Source organism: Podarcis tiliguerta (assembly GCF_965153285.1).
Source record: "Podarcis tiliguerta genome assembly, chromosome: 17".
Taxonomy (NCBI): domain Eukaryota; kingdom Metazoa; phylum Chordata; class Lepidosauria; order Squamata; family Lacertidae; genus Podarcis; species Podarcis tiliguerta.
Genome location: NC_139550.1, coordinates 6,802,954 through 6,820,810, shown reverse-complemented (window position 1 = coordinate 6,820,810; position 17,857 = coordinate 6,802,954). Strand labels below are relative to the sequence as shown.

General features: G+C 46.4%; 1 protein-coding gene across 2 annotated transcripts in view; it reads left to right on the top strand.

Annotated features, from left to right (window-relative positions):
- The window catches only part of LOC310667480 (stimulated by retinoic acid gene 6 protein-like), a 51,902-nt gene extending 34,259 nt beyond the window's left edge, over positions 1-17,643 (top strand). The window contains exons 10-18 of one of the 2 annotated variants that reach the window (XM_083419975.1): positions 2,022-2,178; positions 3,447-3,522; positions 6,041-6,128; positions 8,124-8,172; positions 8,279-8,396; positions 10,461-10,580; positions 12,016-12,179; positions 12,331-12,483; positions 16,273-17,643. In XM_083419975.1, coding sequence (XP_083276101.1) covers positions 2,022-2,178; positions 3,447-3,522; positions 6,041-6,128; positions 8,124-8,172; positions 8,279-8,396; positions 10,461-10,580; positions 12,016-12,179; positions 12,331-12,483; positions 16,273-16,460 — 1,113 coding nt within the window. In that variant the 3' untranslated portion in view covers positions 16,461-17,643. The remainder of the gene's footprint in view (positions 1-2,021; positions 2,179-3,446; positions 3,523-6,040; positions 6,129-8,123; positions 8,173-8,278; positions 8,397-10,460; positions 10,581-12,015; positions 12,180-12,330; positions 12,484-16,272) is intronic. The other variant, XM_083419976.1, reaches the window with a different exon arrangement.
- The last annotated feature ends 214 nt before the right edge of the window (positions 17,644-17,857 follow it).

Here is a 17,857-nt window from a genome sequence, read left to right as displayed (position 1 = left end):
GTTGAATATAGGGGTCCTTTTAGGCTATAGCTTGTTCAGCTTATACGTAGATCTGGCACTGAAGCTAAGGGTGGTGGCGGCGATGTGCTTGGTGCCAGTCTAGTCTTTTTTTAAAAATAAAGTTGATTGGCATAAAAACATACAGAATACAATAAAAGTGATGGATATTGTGAATAAAAATATATGTGAAGTTAGAAAAATTAAAACAGATTCAGAGAAGGGCTAACCCCCCCCTCAAGAAACTACTGAAAAGACAGTGCTGTATTCAATTGTTGCATATGAGAAGAAAGGTAAAAGGTAAAGGGACCCCTGGCCATTAGGTCCAGTCGTGGCCGACTCTGGGGTTGTGGCGCTCATCTCGCTTTATTGGCCGAGGGAGCTTCCGGGTCATGTGGCCAGCATGACTAAGCCGCTTCTGGCGAACCAGAGCAGCGCATGGAAACGCCGTTTACCTTCCTGCCGGAGTGGTACCTATTTATCTACTTGCACTGCATGCTTTTGAACTGCTAGGTTGGCAGGAGCAGGGACCGAGCAACGGGAGCTCACCCTGTCACGGAGATTTGAACCGCTGACCTTCTGATCGGCAAGTCCTAGGCTCTGTGGTTTAACCCAAAGCGCCACCCGCGTCTCAATGAGAAGAAAAGGGTGGGTCAATTCTAATGGCAGGGGTGTGTGCCTGGTGCCAGCCTAGTCTTCAACTTATTCTAGATTCTTTACAATGGCTGCATTTGCACATAACCAGAAGCCATGGTTTTTAGTGCTATGTGGCTGAGCTGCAGTGATTCTGAGCAAAGTGTTGGGCTTGCATGTTCCTCCCACCCTCTCCTCCTTGCATTTGAATGGGAGGAAGACTTCTGCAGTATTTTGCTTCACTTTCAAAGAATATCAGTCTGTTGTGATGTACCAACCAGGGATCCTGGCTTGAAACAAGCCCTGGTTTGTTAAACAAACCAGCTGTGTAATTCCATAGTTTGAAGTTGGTCTGTTTCGAAACAAGTTGTGGGATTGTGTCCATGTAACACTGAAGCATGGTTTGACATTATAAGCAAATGCAGTAGGTGCATCCAAAATAAATAAATCATTGTTTTAATAGCTCCCTTTCCTTTCCTTCTCAAATCAGTCGAGAAACACTAAATCACAGTCCTAGGCTGGATCTAGACACATCAAAAAATGTTGAAGGATGCCATCCCAGACACATCAAAAATGTTGAAGGATGCCATCTGGTGTCAGTGTTATAACGCATTTAAAACACCTTTCCCTCCCTATTTTCTTCACTAATGTAGCTAAGTCCCTAGTGACATTAATTGCACAAGTTAAAGACCCTATATCTTCCTTTATATCATTCAGCAGAGAGACATAACGATTTCTGAATAGTTTCTTGGTCCTTTGTCATTTCTAGGTACAGTTGTACGTTGGAAGTTGAACAGAATCCGTTCTGGAAGTCCATTTGACTTCCAAAATGTTCGGAAACCAAAGCATGGCTTCTGATTGGCTGCAGGAAGCTCCTGCAGCCAATCGGAAGCTGCGGAAGCCCCGACGGATGTTTGGCTTCCAAAGAATGTTCACAAACCAGAACACTCACTTCCGGGTTTGCTCCGTTCGGGAGCCAAAGCGTTCAACTCACAAGGCGTTCTGGATGCAAGGTATGACTGTATATTAATAACTAGTTACAGTGGTACCTTGGGTTACAGACGCTTCAGGTTACAGACGCTTCAGGTTACAGACGCTTCAGGTTACAGACTCAGCTAACCCAGAAATAGTACCTCAGGTTAAGAACTTTGCTTCAGGATGAGAACAGAAATCGTGCAGCAGTGGCAGCAGGAGGCCCCATTAGCTAAAGTGGTGCTTCAGGTTAAGAACAGTTTCAGGTTAAGAATGGACCTCCAGAACAAATTAAGTTCTTAACCTGAGGTACAACTGTATTATTTTTATTTCAAAAAAGCATAATGTGTTGTTTTATCCTATCATTTTCCTTTTGAGATAGCCACTGTTGTTATCTTCATCTTCTGTGTATCCTCCAGTTTGTTGTAGGTGAATTTATTGGATCCAAGATGATTTTCGACATGCTAAAAAATCTTAAAACATTGCTAGACCACCTGCTTCAATCTTCTCCTGGCGAATTAGAAGAAACCATGGCCTTTTCCAAGTCTTTTGGAGAATTCAATACCGTTGCAGAAGGTAGGGGGAAAGTTTTGCATCCTAAATCTAACTATTGTATTATTTGGAGGAGGACCTGCTGGGGCTAGATGGACAGAGGGTATTATATGAATCCAAAGAATCTATATTTGCATCAGCCACTAGCCATAACAACAAAACAACACAACACAACACAACACAACGCAACACAACACAACAAAACAAAACGTACTGAAGATAGAGGTAAAAACTTAACTATACAAAATACCGTATTTTTCGCTCTATAAGACACACCAGACCACAAGACGTACCTAGTTTTTGGAGGAGGAAAACAAGAAAAATATATTCTGAATCTCAGAAGCCAGAATAGCAAGAGGGATTGCTGCGCAGCAAAAGCAGCGATCCCTCTTGCTGTTCTGGCTTCTGGGATAGCTGCGCAGCCTGCATTCGCTCCATAAGACGCACACACATTTCCCCTTACTTTTTAGGAGGGAAAAAGTGAGTCTTATAGAGCAAAAAATACGGTACATTTTGGAGGTTTCAATCAATAACCAAATAATAGATCTTATTCTCAGTGGCGTAGCGTGGGGGGTGCAGGGGGGGCCGGCCGCACCGGGCGCAACATCCGGGGGTTAGGGTTAGGGGGCGCAAATCCACGGGTTAGAGGGTGCAAATTACTTGCCTTGCCCCGGGTGCTGACAACCCACGCTACGCCACTGCTTATTCTAATTGACCCTGCTAAAAACCTTGCAGTTTTTGCTGTCGCCTGATCATCTTGATCTGCTAAAAAAAAGGTCACAGTAGCTGAGCGACCCAGCATGGACAATAGTAGAGGGGTAATAACCTCAGCCATGATTTGGCTCATGGCTCTGAGTTTCTCATCTCTGCTCATGAGCATCGTGATGCTCTGCTCTGGGAGGGGGTTCCATGTTCAGAAGTTCAGGTTTCTTCTCTGGATGTTGACAAACCCTAGCGCTTTAGCATGGCCAGATCTCAACGTAAAACGTTTTCATGTGGTGTATCCATTTAAGTTTTGCCCTTCCAAATCTACCCTGAGCAGTTCACAAGCGAAGAACCAAGAAGAGGTTTAAAGCAAGGATACATGTTTATCCCTATATGATTAAAAGGCGGATGTTGTAGCACATCAGAGTTTCAGTACAGTACAGATGTTTAGAAGATCAGTGATAAGCACATGTTTTGCATTGTTTGTTTTCAAACTGAAAGCGTTTCTGGCATGGCTAAGTCAGTTCATATTTTCCAATGTGTTCAAAGAATATTGTATGGATTGTGTCTTTTTGCTTGTTTCACAGGTGTTTGGATTTGCACAACTGTTGCTTCCTCTGTCATGAGTGTTGCTTACGTACTGTTAATGTTAGCCTGCTACAGGTATGGATAAGCTGTGGATATCCTAGGGCAAAAATAATACATGGCAATTGCCTTATCAGGATTTGGGAATGTCCACTGGGCTTCTTGACCACTTGCAAGGACATTCCCTCTTCCCCTTCAGATTTGATGATAACTGTGGTTAGCATGGTTTTCATATGGGCATTTTCGCCGGCGACAAACCACGGTTGACAGTGTGGGGTAATAGTGAGCTTGCTATACTGTGGTCTGGGCAAACTGTGGTTAGCAAAAATGCCAGTGGAGACATAATACTAACTGTGGCACTGCTGCATCAGCACTCAGTGAAACCGGGTGTTTTCTGCAACCCCGTGGGCCAAGACCCTTGCTAGATCCACAAATGGAGAATGCTTTTTCATGTGGTCTTCCAGTGAAACTGCTCCATCTATTTCCCTGACAAAGCATCAATAATAATACAGTGGTGCCTCGCAAGACGAAAAGAATCCGTTCCGCGAGTCTCTTCGTCTTGCGGTTTTTTTCGTCTTGCGAAGCAAGCCCATTAGCGGATTAGCGCTATTAGCGCTATTAGCGGTTTAGTGGCTATTAGCGGCTATTAAAGGCTTAAGGGATTAGCGGATTAGCTGCTAAAAGGCTATTAGCAGCTTAGATCAGCTGATAAGCAGCTTAGATCAGCTGTTAAGCGGCTTAGCGATCAGCTGTTAAGCGGCTTAGCGAACAGCTGTTAAGCGGCTTAGGGGCTTGGGGAAAAGGGGGGGGGGGAAACCCCAGGAATCGCAAGACATTTTCGTCTTGCGAAGCAAGCCCATAGCAAATTTGTTTTGCGAAGCACCTCCAAAATGGAAAACCCTTTCGTCTAGCGGGTGTTCCGTCTTGGGAGGCATTCGTCTTGCGGGGCACCACTATAATAATAATAATAATAATAATAATAATAATAATAATAATAATTTATTATTTATACCCCGCCCGTCTGGCTGAGTTTCCCCAGCCACTCTGGGCAGCTCCCAATCAAGTGTTAAAAACAGCAAGACAAGTGTTAAAAAAAGCAAGGCTTTGTGGTACAGTCATACCTTGGGATGAATATGCTTCAGCTTAAATATCTTTGGGTTGTGCTCCGCAGCGACCTGGAAGTAAAGGAGCGCATTACTTCCAGGTTTCGCCGCTCGCGCATGCGCAGACGCACAAAATGATGTCATGCGCATGCGCGGAAGTGGCGAAACGCGATCCGCGCATGCGCAGACGTGCAGTCGCGTCTTATGTCCGCTTCAGGATGCGAACGGGGCTCCTCAACGGATCACATTCGCATCGAGAAGTACCACTGTACTGTCATAAGCCGATGAAGTTGGATGGGAACTGTGGAGGGTTTTTATATGCAGCAATAAAAAACTTTTTTTAAGGTGAGCTTGAACTGATTATTCCTGGGGAGTCTGCAACTGAGCTTCTCTTGTGGTGGTGGCATATATGCCAACTCCCTGGCATCCTAGATGCACGAGCACCCACAAAATTGCCCATGAAGGGGCTGTTGTTGTTTAGTCATGTCCGACTCTTCGTGACCCCATGGACCAGAGCACGCCAGGCACTCCTGTCTTCCACTGCCTCCCGCAGTTTGGTCAAACTCATGCTGGTAGCTTCAAGAACACTGTCCAACCATCTTGTCCTCTGCCGTCCCCTTCTCCTTGCGCCCTCAATCTTTCCCAATACCAGGGTCTTTTCCAGGGAGTCTTCTCTTCTCATGAGGTGGCCAAAGTATTGGAGCCTCAGCTTCAGGATCTGTCCTTCCAGTGAGCACTCAGGGCTGATTTCCTTCAGAATGGATAGGTTTGCTCTTCTTGCAGTCCATGGGACTCTCAAGAGTCTCCTCCAGCACCATATTTCAAAAGCATCAATTCTTCGGCGACCAGCCTTCTTTATGGTCCAGCTCTCACTTCCATACATCACTGCTGGGAAAACCATAGCTTTAACTATACAGACCTTTGTTGGCAAGGTGATGTCCCTGCTTTTTAAGATGCTTTTTAAGATGAAGGGGCTAGGCACCCACAAATTTCAGTGCCAGGGCCATGCACGCTGCATGGCACCCATGGCCCCGGGCACTCACGGTTGCGGGGGCAAGTTGGCACTTCTGGCTGGTGGTGACGACACACAAATTTCCTTCTTCTAAGTGTGTGATAGATTCTTAGGGGAGAAGCAGCCAATGTGGTGCTCTACAAATGCCATGGGACTACAATTCCCATCAGTCTAAACCAGCGTGGCCAGTGGTCAGGGATGATGGGTATTGTAGTCTAGCAATATCAGGAGGGCACCACGCTGCTCCTGATTTTAGGTATCTGGCTACTGATGCTAAAATCGAGACTTTCCCCTTCTTGTGTCGTACAGATGTTAGAGGAGGTGTGAAGGTAGCCTTCCCTAACCTAGTTGCTTCCAGACTACAATTCCTATCATCCCTGACATGCTGGCTGGGGATGATGGGACCTGCCTTTCAAAAGATCCAGATGTCACCTACAAGAGCAATGTCTCCAAACATTTTAAAAAACATTTTCCTCACTAGAAAACACATAAAGAAGCTGCGGGCAGGCAAGAAGTGCTACTTTCTGACGGAATCGGAATCGGAAACTGTGCCATCTACTCAATGTGTGGTGAGTTTTTACTCCTAACCTCCTATTTTCACCCCATATAGGAGTTTTCATTCCTATACCTGAAGGAGCATCTCCAACCCCATCGTTCAGCTAAGACACTGAGGTCCAGCTCCGAGGGCCTTCTGGCAGTTCCCTCACTGTGAGAAGTGAGGTTACAGGGAACCAGGCAGAGGGCCTTCTCAGTGATGGTGCCCGCCCTGTGGAACGCCCTCCCATCAGATGTCAAGGAAATAAACAACTATCTGACTTTTAGTAGACACCTGAAGGCAGCCCTGTATTGGGAAATTTTTAATGTTTGATGTTTGACAATTTTAATGTGCTGTAAGCTGCCCAGAGTGGCTGGGGAAACCTAGCCAGATGGGCAAGGTATAAATATAATAATAATAATAATAATAATAATAATAATACCCCCTTAAAAATCCCAGCATGGATGTGGTGGACCTGGACACTCTTTCAGCCAAAAGTCAACTTACAGTCACTTTACCAGAGCCATGTTTTTCGCTTTGAGATTCCGGGACCTCTTCCTAGGCAGTAGAGAAAAGTAGATGGATAGAGAACATATTTATTGTGGAATTGTTTTGATTTCATGAAAGCCCTCTTAGTTTACCCCTTAGATCAACCTCCCCCAGCCTGGTCCTCTCCTATTGTTGATGGACTCCATTTCCCTGTGAGCCCTAGCCTACATGGCCAGCATTTGTGGAATTGTAGTCCTGCAAATCTGAAGGGCATCATGTTGGCTTCCCTTGCATTAGACTGGAGTGCGGTGAGTGGAGACTCTTTCCTGGATTTTCCTGGTTTTAGTCTGACACTAACGACTATACCCTGTAGATGAATTTTTGTGAACTGTGCCCATTTTCCTATATAGGAGGGTGAGGGACGCGGGTGGCGCTGTGGGTTGAACCACAGAGCCTAGGACTTGCCAATCAGAAGGTTGGCGGTTCGAACCCCCGCGACAGGGTGAGCTCCCGTTGCTCAGTCCCTGCCAACCTAGCAGTTCGAAAGCACCTCAAAGTGTAAGTAGATAAATAGGTACCACTCCGGCGGGAAGGTAAATGGGGTTTCTGTGTGCTGCTCTGGTTCGCCAGAAGCGGCTTAGTCATGCTGGCCACATGACCTGGAAGCTGTACGCCGGCTCCCTCAGCCAATAAAGGGAGATGAGCGTCGCAACCCCAGAGTCGGCCACGACTGGGCCTAATGGTCAGGGGTCCCTTTACCCTTTACCTAAGGGAGGGCAGGAGTGCTGAACGCTCCCCCTCCCCTGAAACCCCAGCTATTTCCCCCTCACTTCTAGGCTTACTTCTAGTCTCAGAACCTTACCTTGAGAAGAATGTCTGGTGAAAATCAGGTTTGTGTGATAACCCCACGTTCAATTTGTTCACACAGTCCTTTAAAGTCAATTCTCTTGCTTTATTTAGGAACCTGATTCTGACATAAGGTTACATGCTACTGTCAGGTTGGGGTTACCCCCTTAGATTTCATATAATAATAATAATAATAATAATAATAATAATAATAATAATAATATTTTATTACTTATACCCCAGCTATCTGACTGGGTTTCCCCAGCCACTCTGGGCAGCTTCCAAACAGAGATTAAAAATACATTAAAACATCAGTCATTAAAAACTTCCCTAAACAGGACTGCATTCAGGTGTCTTCTAATCATCAGACAGTTGTTTATTTCCTTGACATCTGATGGGAGGGCGTTCCACAGGGCAGGTGCCACCAACGAGAAGGCCCTTTGCCTGGTTCCCTGTAACATCACTTCCGGCAATGAGAGAATCACCAGAAGGCCCTCAGAGCTGGACCTCAGTGTGTAGGCTGAACGATGGGGTGGAGGCGCTCCTTCAGGTATAGGGCTTTAAAGGTCAACACCAACACTTGGAATTGTGCTCGGAAGCACAATATTTATATTTATATTTTTTGCTTCCAAATTGTGTTTGTGGCATGCCTGCATAAACGAACCGTCCTTTCCTTTTGTCTTTACATCAACAGCTAGCACTGGGAAGATTCACCGCGTACCAAATCGCATACATAATATGGGGTATGTGATAACTTGTCTCTCGGGCCTTTGGCATAAGTTCATAGGGGGCTGGTGTTACCATCCCTCTCCCCCGATTCCACGTTGACAACTTTTATCTTCCACCCAGGTTACCTGATCATGCATCTGCTGCAGTTTGTAGCTGGGATGATTCTTGTGTATGTGATTATTTTGCCCATGGTACATGGTGAATGGGCCAAACTTCTGGACAAGTGGGGAACTGTGATGTAAGTGTCAGTTTTCAGAAGAATAGCTCTCTTTTCTTAAAAATAACAATGGCTTTTTATAATTTGTAAACGGAAAAAAGAAAAAGGCTAACTTCTTTTGTTAATGATTACTTTATAGTATGGGGTATAGTATAGTATAGTATAGTATAGTATGGTATGGTATAGTATAGGGACGCGGGTCAGCGCCTAGGACTTGCCAATCGTCAGGTCGGTGGTTCGAATCCCCGCGGCGGGGTGAGCTCCCGTCGTATGGTCCCAGCTACTGCCCACCTAGCAGTTCGAAAGCACCCCCGGGTGCAAGTAGATAAATAGGGACCGCTTACTAGCGGGAAAGTAAACGGCGTTTCCGTGTGCTGCGCTGGCTCGCCAGATGCAGCTTGTCACGCTGGCCACGTGACCCGGAAGTGTCTGCGGACAGCGCTGGCTCCTGGCCTATAGAGTGAGATGAGCGCACAACCCTAGAGTCTGGCAAGACTGGCCCGAACGGGCAGGGGTACCTTTACCTTTACTTACTTTATAGTATATATTACAGTCATACCTCGGAAGTCAAACGCCTTGTGAGTCAAATGTTTTGGCACCTGAATGCCGCAAACCCGGAAGTGAGTGTTCCGGTTTGCAAACGTTCTTTGGAACCTGAACGTTTGACACGGGTTCCGCAGGTTCCCGCAGCCAATCAGAAGCCGCAATTTGGTTTTCGAATGTTTTGGAAATCGAACGGACTTCCAGAATGGATTCCGTTCGACTTCTGAGGTACGACTGTATTTTATATAAAGCGCTTGAAGGTTTTAACAGCTAAGCACTGTATAGATTCCACTAAACAAATAAAGATTTTTTTTAATTCACTGATGAGGGATTGAGGATTGGAGTGATTGTTCTGTGGCATAGGAGCCAGTTCCTAGGGCCTCAGGTCCCTTTGCTCCCCCACATAAAATATTTGAGGGAGTCAGGCCCCCTTAAAGTTGATGGGCATGTGTTGCGTCTTGTGATCAATTGGGGGGGCATGCAGCAGACCCATTGAAGTTAATGGGCATGCTTATCTTAACGGGCAGGTCCAAAGTCCATCTCAGGGGCCTAATCCAGCCCGCTGGTCGGTTAAATCCGCCCCCTTTGGCAGTTTACTTCCAGAGATAAAATCCTAACAAAAACCCTCAGCAACTTCAATCCTAAAAGAAGCTCAACAAGTTCAATCCTAAAAAAAAAGTAAACAACCCTGGTCGGCTCTTTGGTTGGCCCTCACGGCCCTTCACTTCATCAAATCTGGCCCTCTTTGAAAAAAGTTTGTACACCACTGTCTTAGGTTCATTCATTTCAAGTAGGGAGCCAGTGGAGATGTGGTCTAAACCACTGAGCCTCTTGGCCTTGCCAATCAGAAGGTCGGCAGTTCGAATCTGCGACAGAGTGAGCTCCCGTTGCTCTGTCCCAGCTCCTGCCAATCTAGCAGTTCTAAAGCATGCCAGTGCAAGTAGATAAATAGGTACCACTGCGGTGGGAAGGTACCGTATTTTTCGCTCTATAAGACGCACCAGACCACAAGACGCACCTAGTTTTGGGAGGAGGAAAACAAGAAAAAAAATATTCTGAATCTCAGAAGCCAGAATAGCAAGAGGGATTGCTGTACAGCGAAAGCAGCAATCCCTCTTGCTGTTCTGGCTTCTGGGATAGCTGCGCAGCCTGCATTTGCTCCATAAGACGCACACATATTTCCCCTTACTTTTTAGGAGGGAAAAAGTGAGTCTTATAGAGCAAAAAATACGGTAAATGGTGTTTCTGTGTGCTCTGGTTTTCATCACGGTGTCCCATTGCACCAGAAGCAGTTTAGTCATGCTGGCCACATGACCCGGAAAGCTGTCTGTGGACAAACGCCGGCTCCCTTGGCTTGAAAAGCGAGATCAGCGCCGCAACCCCAGAATCGCCTTTGACTGGACTTAACTGTCCAGGGGGTCCTTTTCCATTCATTTCAGTTAGTCTGAGTAGAACTTACCTGAAAACAACTCTTTATCTCCACTTCCTTGCAGTGGTTATAATTTTCTTAAAATAGTTTCATCTTCCTTTTCTGCCTCACAGTCTTTCATTTGTCCTCGTCATGCTTTTGAGGAGGCTGGAGTTGTTTGCAGGTTCTCGAGTCTTTCTTCAGCCGAAGATTTCACCAAAAGACGATCAGAGACCTTTGGCACTTGACAACAGGTTGGTATCAGGGAGTGAAGCTATTCCTGATCTTCAATTCCTTGAATAAAGGCATTCCATTAGGGCACCTAGGAAAATCACGCAAGATGGGAAGATGGGAAGTCTCCCTCAGGAGGTTGTGGACTTTCCTTCCTTGGAGGGTTTTAATCAGAGGTTGGATGGTCATCATGGATGCTTTTTTTTTTTTTTTTTTTTTTTGGAGATTCCCAAGTTGCAAATCCTTCGAGTCCCTAAACAAACCTTCTATGACACCAACAGTCAACAGTCTTTTTCAGAACCAGAATTTACCTTTAAACCCATGTTGCAAAATGGCGCCCACCTTTAATTTTTAAAATCATATATGACTTTCTGTCTCCTCCCTGTCTTCAGATTTCTTGTCTCTGCTTGTCTTTTCATATTCTGGTCTGCCTATATTCCTTATTAAAAACCAATAAACCAGGCTTATTGAACTTAGTGCTCTTCAGATACTGTTGTACTACAATTCCCATCATCTCTGACCATTGACTATGCTGACTGAGGCTGATAGGATTTGCTAGTCCAATAATGTCTACTTTGACTCCCCCTGCTGCAAACAAAGGGAACGGCAATGGTGCTGCTTGTGTAATTCAAGTCAAAGTGCTACCCTCTTGTATTCCGAGAGAGGTGATTAATGGGGTGAAATCACTTATGTCTATTTCCCCTTATTTATATGCATTTGTATATCTGTATTTTCTTGGAAGCAACAAGCTCTTTCTAATACCTTCTTGTTACCTTCTAATACCAGGGTTAATGCAGTAAAGCTTTTTCAACCGTTCAACAAGTACAGTTATTCAAATTCAACAACTTTAATTATATAGTACTATATGACCTTTATGGGACGCGGGTGGTGCTGTGGGTTAAACCACAGACCCTAGGACTTGCCGATCAGAAGGTCGGCGGTTCGAATCCCTGCGACGGGGTGAGCTCCTGTTGTTCGGTCCCTGCTCCTGCCAACCTAAAAGTTTGAAAGCATGTCAAAGTGCAAGTAGATAAATAGGTACCACTCCGGCGGGAAGGTAAACGGCGTCTCCGTGCACTGCTCTGGTTTGCCAGGAGCAGCTTAGTAATGCTGGCCACATGACCCGGAAGCTGTGTGCCGGCTCCCTTGGCCAGTAAAGCAAGATGAGCGCCGCAACCCCAGAGTCGTCCGCGACTGGACCTAATGGTCAGGGGTCCCTTTACCTTTGCCTTATATGACCTTTATTTCCTTAAGCTACGCACAGGAACAATCATTAAGCATTTCTGAATATTGTAGCAAACTCAGTGCAACTGCATCTGCCTTCAAATTCAGACTTGGAGAATATTTATGCTTTGGTCTGAGCTATGTTTGCTGTAGTTCGAAAGCAAATACACCTCCAGTTTTTTTATGTGGGGGTGACTGTGGAACTGTTCAGCTGAGACACCTCTTCCTTTTCAGGAAAGCCTTTGTAAACTTCAGCTACTTTTTATTCTTCCACTCGGTGGTGGTGGGTCTGTTTTCCTGCCTCATGAGAGTGTTACGCAGCACTGTCCTGGGAGCCTTCCTGATTGGACGATTGGACAGGCCAGTGATGCCAAAGGGCTTTGAAGACTGTGATAAAGGTAAGCACCCCGAGAGACGGATGCTCTGGATGCTGGGAAGTTCTCAAAACACAGAACCGACCTACATTTCCAATGCGTCGTGGCTTCATTCTTGTGGGCGTGGAAGGGTGCGTTTGGCATCAACAGGTGAATGGTGTTTATTTCACTGCAGCACACAAGTCTTGGGTTGCAATGCTTTTGATGGACCACTACCACTCAAACCCCATCCTTCTCTGCTTCTGCCACATCCTGGATACCAAAATCAGACAGAGGCAATGGAAAAAAGTCAATGGACCCACTGAAAACACGGACATGCGAGAAATAGGTAAACTATCAGAAATGCTGGGAGTCAGTTTAACAAAGCTTATATGTTTGTGTGTCTCTAGCTGTTTGTTTGTTTGTTATACTGCCCTTCACCCAAGGATGACAGGGCAGTTTACAGTAAACCTCGGTTTCCGAACACCTCTGTTATTGTACGTTTCGGCTTCCGAATGCCAAAAACCCGGAAGTAAATGCTCCGGTTTTTGAATGATTTTCGGAAGCCAAATGTGCTACGTGGCTTCCATTTTGAGTTTCCCCATTGTACTGAGGCTTCCGCTTTCAGTTTTCGGTTGTCAAACATTTCGGAAGTCGAGCAGCCTTCCGGGGCAGATTACATTCTAAAACCAAGCTCTGACTGTATTAAAAATATGTAACATAGTAACAAGCAAAACAATAACACACACACTCCATAGTTTAAAAGGGCATTGATTAATTAGCCAAAGGCCTGGGAGATGAGAATGCTTTTGCCTGGCACCTAAAGATATATTTTTCAAATTGTAACTCTGCAGTTGTGAGGATGGCTCCAAATATCGCTGCCACCAAGGATCTGAAAAAACGTACACATTAAAAACTGTTTGTCCTGGATGTTTTCTAATTCTTAAAAACCCAAGCCCTTCTTCCCAAGAACAGGAAGTTCAGAAACTCAAAATTTGTTCCAAGCTAGCAAGGGCCAATGGGATGCTGGTGGCGCTGTGGGTTAAACCCCAGAGCCCAGGACTTGCCAATCAGAAGGTCGGCAGTTCGAATCCCCGCGACGGGGTGAGCTCCCGTTGCTCGGTCCCTGCTCCTGCCAACCTAGCAGTTTGAAAGCACCTCAAAGTAGATAAATATTTTTCGCTCTATAGGACGCACTTTTCCCCCTCCAAAAATAAAGGGGAAATGTGTGTGCGTCCTATGGAGCGAATGCAGGCTTTCGCTGAAGTCTGGAGAGCAAGAGGGGTCGGTGCGCACTGACCCCTCTCGCTCTCCAGGCTTCAGGCAGCCGAAGGCTTGCGGGCAGCAGTCTGCAGCATGAAGCATGGCGAGCGCTGTGCCAACTCCCACTGCACCAACTCCCGTTGCTCTCGCCAGGCTTCAGGCAGCCATCCGCAAGCCTTCTGAGCACGGTGGGAGTTCCTGCTACACTCAGAAGGCTTGCGGATAGCTGCCTGTTCTGGGGGCTGGGGTCGGGAGAAGCCCGCAAGCTCCAGGAGCGGTGGCGAGGTTGCGTGCAATCTTGCCGCCGCTCCTGGACCTGGGGGGGGGGGATATTTTTTTTTCCTTTATCCCCCCCCCCTTAAAACTAGGTGTGCCCTATGTTCCGGTGCGCCCTATGGAGCGAAAAATACGCTAGGTATCGCTCTGGCGGGAAGGTAAACGGCGTTTCCATGCGCTGCTCTGGTTCGCCAGAAGCGGCTTAGTCATGCTGGCCACATGACCCGGAAGCTGTACGCCGGCTCCCTCGGCCAATGAAGCGAGATGAGCACCGCAACCCCAGAGTCGGCCACGACTGGACCTAATGGTCAGGGGTCCATTTACCTTTACCTAGCAAGGGACAAACAGAAAAGACATGTGCCCCACTTATTCTTAGGATTGCCAACTTTTTCATCAGCCCACTGCTCCTGGGCCTTGTAACAGCAGTTGGATGTGAGGACATTATCAGCGTCTATGCCATGAAAAGCTTCCGCTACTGATTTCTGCTGAGCAAGCTGCTTTTAAGTGCATAAGAGCCGGCCAGTCCCACCCCCTCACCCCCTGTCCAGTTGGCAACACTACATATTCTTTGAAAACCCCATTCACTCACAGCAGCGCTGGTCACATTCCATTCTAGAGTTTTGTTTTGTTTTGAAAGTCTCTGCTATCCCAGCTGTACGATTCGCTGTCCAAACACTGAATGTTATAAGTACTGTATGTGATTGAGTTTGACAGGTTGGCTAGTTGGTCCAACCAGGGCCAACCCATCCATGAGGCAGCAGATCCCAATTATTCTTCCCTTGTTCCTGATATAGATCTCCACTCACCCCGTCTTCCCCGACGAGGAGGGAGGCACCATTTTGTGGTTTGCTTCAGGAGCCAACCCTAGGTCCAACCTAAAAAGGTAAAGGTACCCCTGCCCGTACGGGCCAGTCTTGACAGACTCTAGGGTTGTGCGCCCATCTCACTCAAAGAGGGCAAGGGCCAGCGCTGTCCGAAGACACTTCCGGGTCACGTGGCCAGCGTGACATCGCTGCTCTGGCAAGCCAGCGCAGCACACGGAATGCCGTTTACCTTCCCGCTAGTAAGCGGTCCCTATTTATCTACTTGCACCTGGGGGTGCTTTCGAACTGCTAGGTTGGCAGGCGCTGGGACTGAGCAACAGGAGCGCACCCCGCCGCGGGGATTCGAACCGCCGACCTTTCGATCGGCAAGTCCTAGGCGCTGAGGCTTTTACCCACAGTGCCACCCGGGTCCAACCTACCTGACACCAATTTCAAATGTCTTTTGTGGTTGTACTGAAGGGCCATTAAAATGTTGTTCTCTATATGATCCCAAAAACTCTTTGAGGCATTTTCTCCTCTCTCATATGCTATCCCAAAACCCCTACCTTTAAGGGGGGGGAGGAAGGTTTCTACAGCAGCCAGAAGGACAAGGCTTTTTCTTGTTGCTTACATGTTACAGTGAAAATAGGCCTCTCTCAGGAATGTCTGGCAGAGATAAAGAACAAGGTTGAATGGATGTTATTGTAACCCCAGAGGGAGGGAGGCTGAAACAGGAGGAAGGAGGGACTGGAAATACGTGAAATAAGGAAGTTATTCCCCAAATATGGAGAAACGAAAGCTAAATTCTTTACCATTTCCCGTAAATCACGTGTGTTTTCTGGGAAATCAAATGATCATCCGTCCCAGAGGGTATAAAAAAAGGCTGGCAAGCCCAGACAAGGGGGCCAGGCAATGAGCATTAGCTTGTCTGTACCATTTTTGTCATGGCAAAATAAATAATTATTTTACTGCAGTCAATTGACTCTTTGAAAGCGACTTCTGAGTGCTCCAAGGGAAAGGAACAAAAGGAAAGGTCTTTCAGTACAGTCATTAGTCTGCCCCAGGGTGGGTTACGAAAATTAAAAGCCTAATTTTAAAAAAAGGATTAACATTCAAGAGAATAGGGCTGGTCCCAAGATATTTCAGGTATCCCAAGGTATTACAGGTATCAAAGGCCAGGTGAAAAAGGTGTGTTTTCAGCCTCTGATGAGAGTGGCTTAATGAAAGTGCCAGGCACACATCTGTGGGAAGGGAATTCTACAACTTTGGGGCTGCTACAGTGAATGCCTTCTCTTGGGCTGCCATCCCATAAACAGGTGAGAGTGATGGAACTACCAGGAGGGTCCCCTCCACTGATTTTGACCTCCATGATGGTCTGGAGGGAAGGAGGTGGTCTTGCAGATATTTGGGGCCTAAGTTACTTTGAGCTTTAAACACTAACGTGAGCACCTAGAGTTGTGCCTACAGCTGCAAAGCTACAGGGAACCAGGCAGAGGGCCTTCTCGGTAGTGGCGCCCGCCCTGTGGAATGCCCTCCCATCAGATGTCAAAGCGATAAACAACTACCTGACATTCAGAAGACATCTTAAGGCAGCCCTGTTCAGGGAAGTTTTTAATGTGTGACATTTTAGTGTATTTGGTCTCTGTGGAGCCGCCCAGAGTGGTTATTACAAATAATAAATTATTACTATTCTTATTACCTGGAAACAAAATGGAAGCCTTATAAATAAGGTATAGAGGTTGTGGTGCATGCATGTTGCTGATGTTTGAAAATTTAATTGCCAGTCTTGTTTTTAGCTCCCAGGGTATCAGGCAGAGCCAGGAAAAGATGGCTGTTGCTTTACACGCTTTTGAACAACCCCAGTCTCATGCAATTCCGGAAGCGAAGACTAGGATCTAATCCTGTGGATTTTCCACAGCCCTGTGCTGTCCCTCCAGGCGATCATTCTACAGACCAATTGGTGCGTTGGGATCAGCATGTTTAATATGTGGACTCTATGTGGACTGTAGAGATGCCTGATGGTGCGACAACAAAAGCGGTGCAAGTTATACTTGCTGAGAGTTGCATTTATTGACAGCTTGTTCCATACTGCTTTCTAAAAAGATAACCTGTTGTATTATGCGTCATGTCTTCCCTCCACATGAACACCTTGTTTGCCTGCCTGCTGCAATCGTTAATAAACTATACACAAGCCATTGGCTCTAGGAAGATTTAGGTAATCTCTTTGAAGACCACACAAGCATGCACTTTTTTTGTGTGTGCTGTCCCTACAATTATTTGACACTTTCCGCCCTGGCTAGACCCAGGGCTGTGCAAACCTGGTAATGGGCCCAGACTGGACAGAAAATGTAGGCCCCATTTCAAACTGCTCGTGTCGTGCATAAAAAGGTAAAGGGACCCCTGACCATTAGGTCCAGTCGTGACCGACTCTGGGGTTGCGGTGCTCATCTCGCTTTATTGGCCGAGGGAGCCGGCGTACAGCTTCCGGGTCATGTGGCCAGCATGACTAAGCCACTTCTTGCGAACCAGAGCAGCACACGGAAACACCGTTTACCTTCCCGCCGGAGCGGTACCTATTTATCTTCTTGCACTTTGACGTGCTTTCGAACTGCTAGGTTGGCAGGAGCTGGGACCGAGGAACGGGAGCTCACCCCGTTGTGAGGATTCGAACCGCCGACCTTCTGATCAGCAAGTCCTAGGCTCTGTGGTTTAACCCACAGCACCAACAAGTAACAGAACAGAACAGAACAAATACTCAAAGTCGGCCTCCTCAGAATCGTAGGCCTGTGCCAATTACTCCCCATCCCTGCTCCTCGCTCTGTTCTGGCCTGCCCAGATCACAGGGAGATAGAAAGAGAGCACATCTGAGGTGGGAAATCAAAGTAGAGTCAGTGACACTGGTTTAATAAAAACGAGTTTTTCCATGTTGCCAAACTGGAATCCTGAGTTTCCAAACGAGTGACTTGAGCTGGTGTGTGCATGATTCCAAAACTGCTTTCAGATGATTTGTTCTCGAGGTTCCTTCATTAGTTCTACTCGCTGAAAGTTTTCTTTTAAAATGTTTGATGTTTTACTATGTTTTTATATGTGTTGTAAGCGGCCCAGAGTGACTGGCAAAACCCAGCCAAATGGGCTGGGTATAAATAATAAAATTATTATTATTATTATTATTATTATTAAGCTGCTTCCAAATCTGGTTGTACTATACACTTACTTGCCTTTTCTTGCTGTGTCTTCCATTGAAATTGATTCTCAGTTCATGTTGCTATGTTTACTGCTGACAGGTGGGGAAATAATTTGGGGTGTTCCATTAGGACTTTCTTATTCTGCGTTCTCGATGTTGTTGGACTACAACTCCCATAGCCCAGACCACCAGCCATT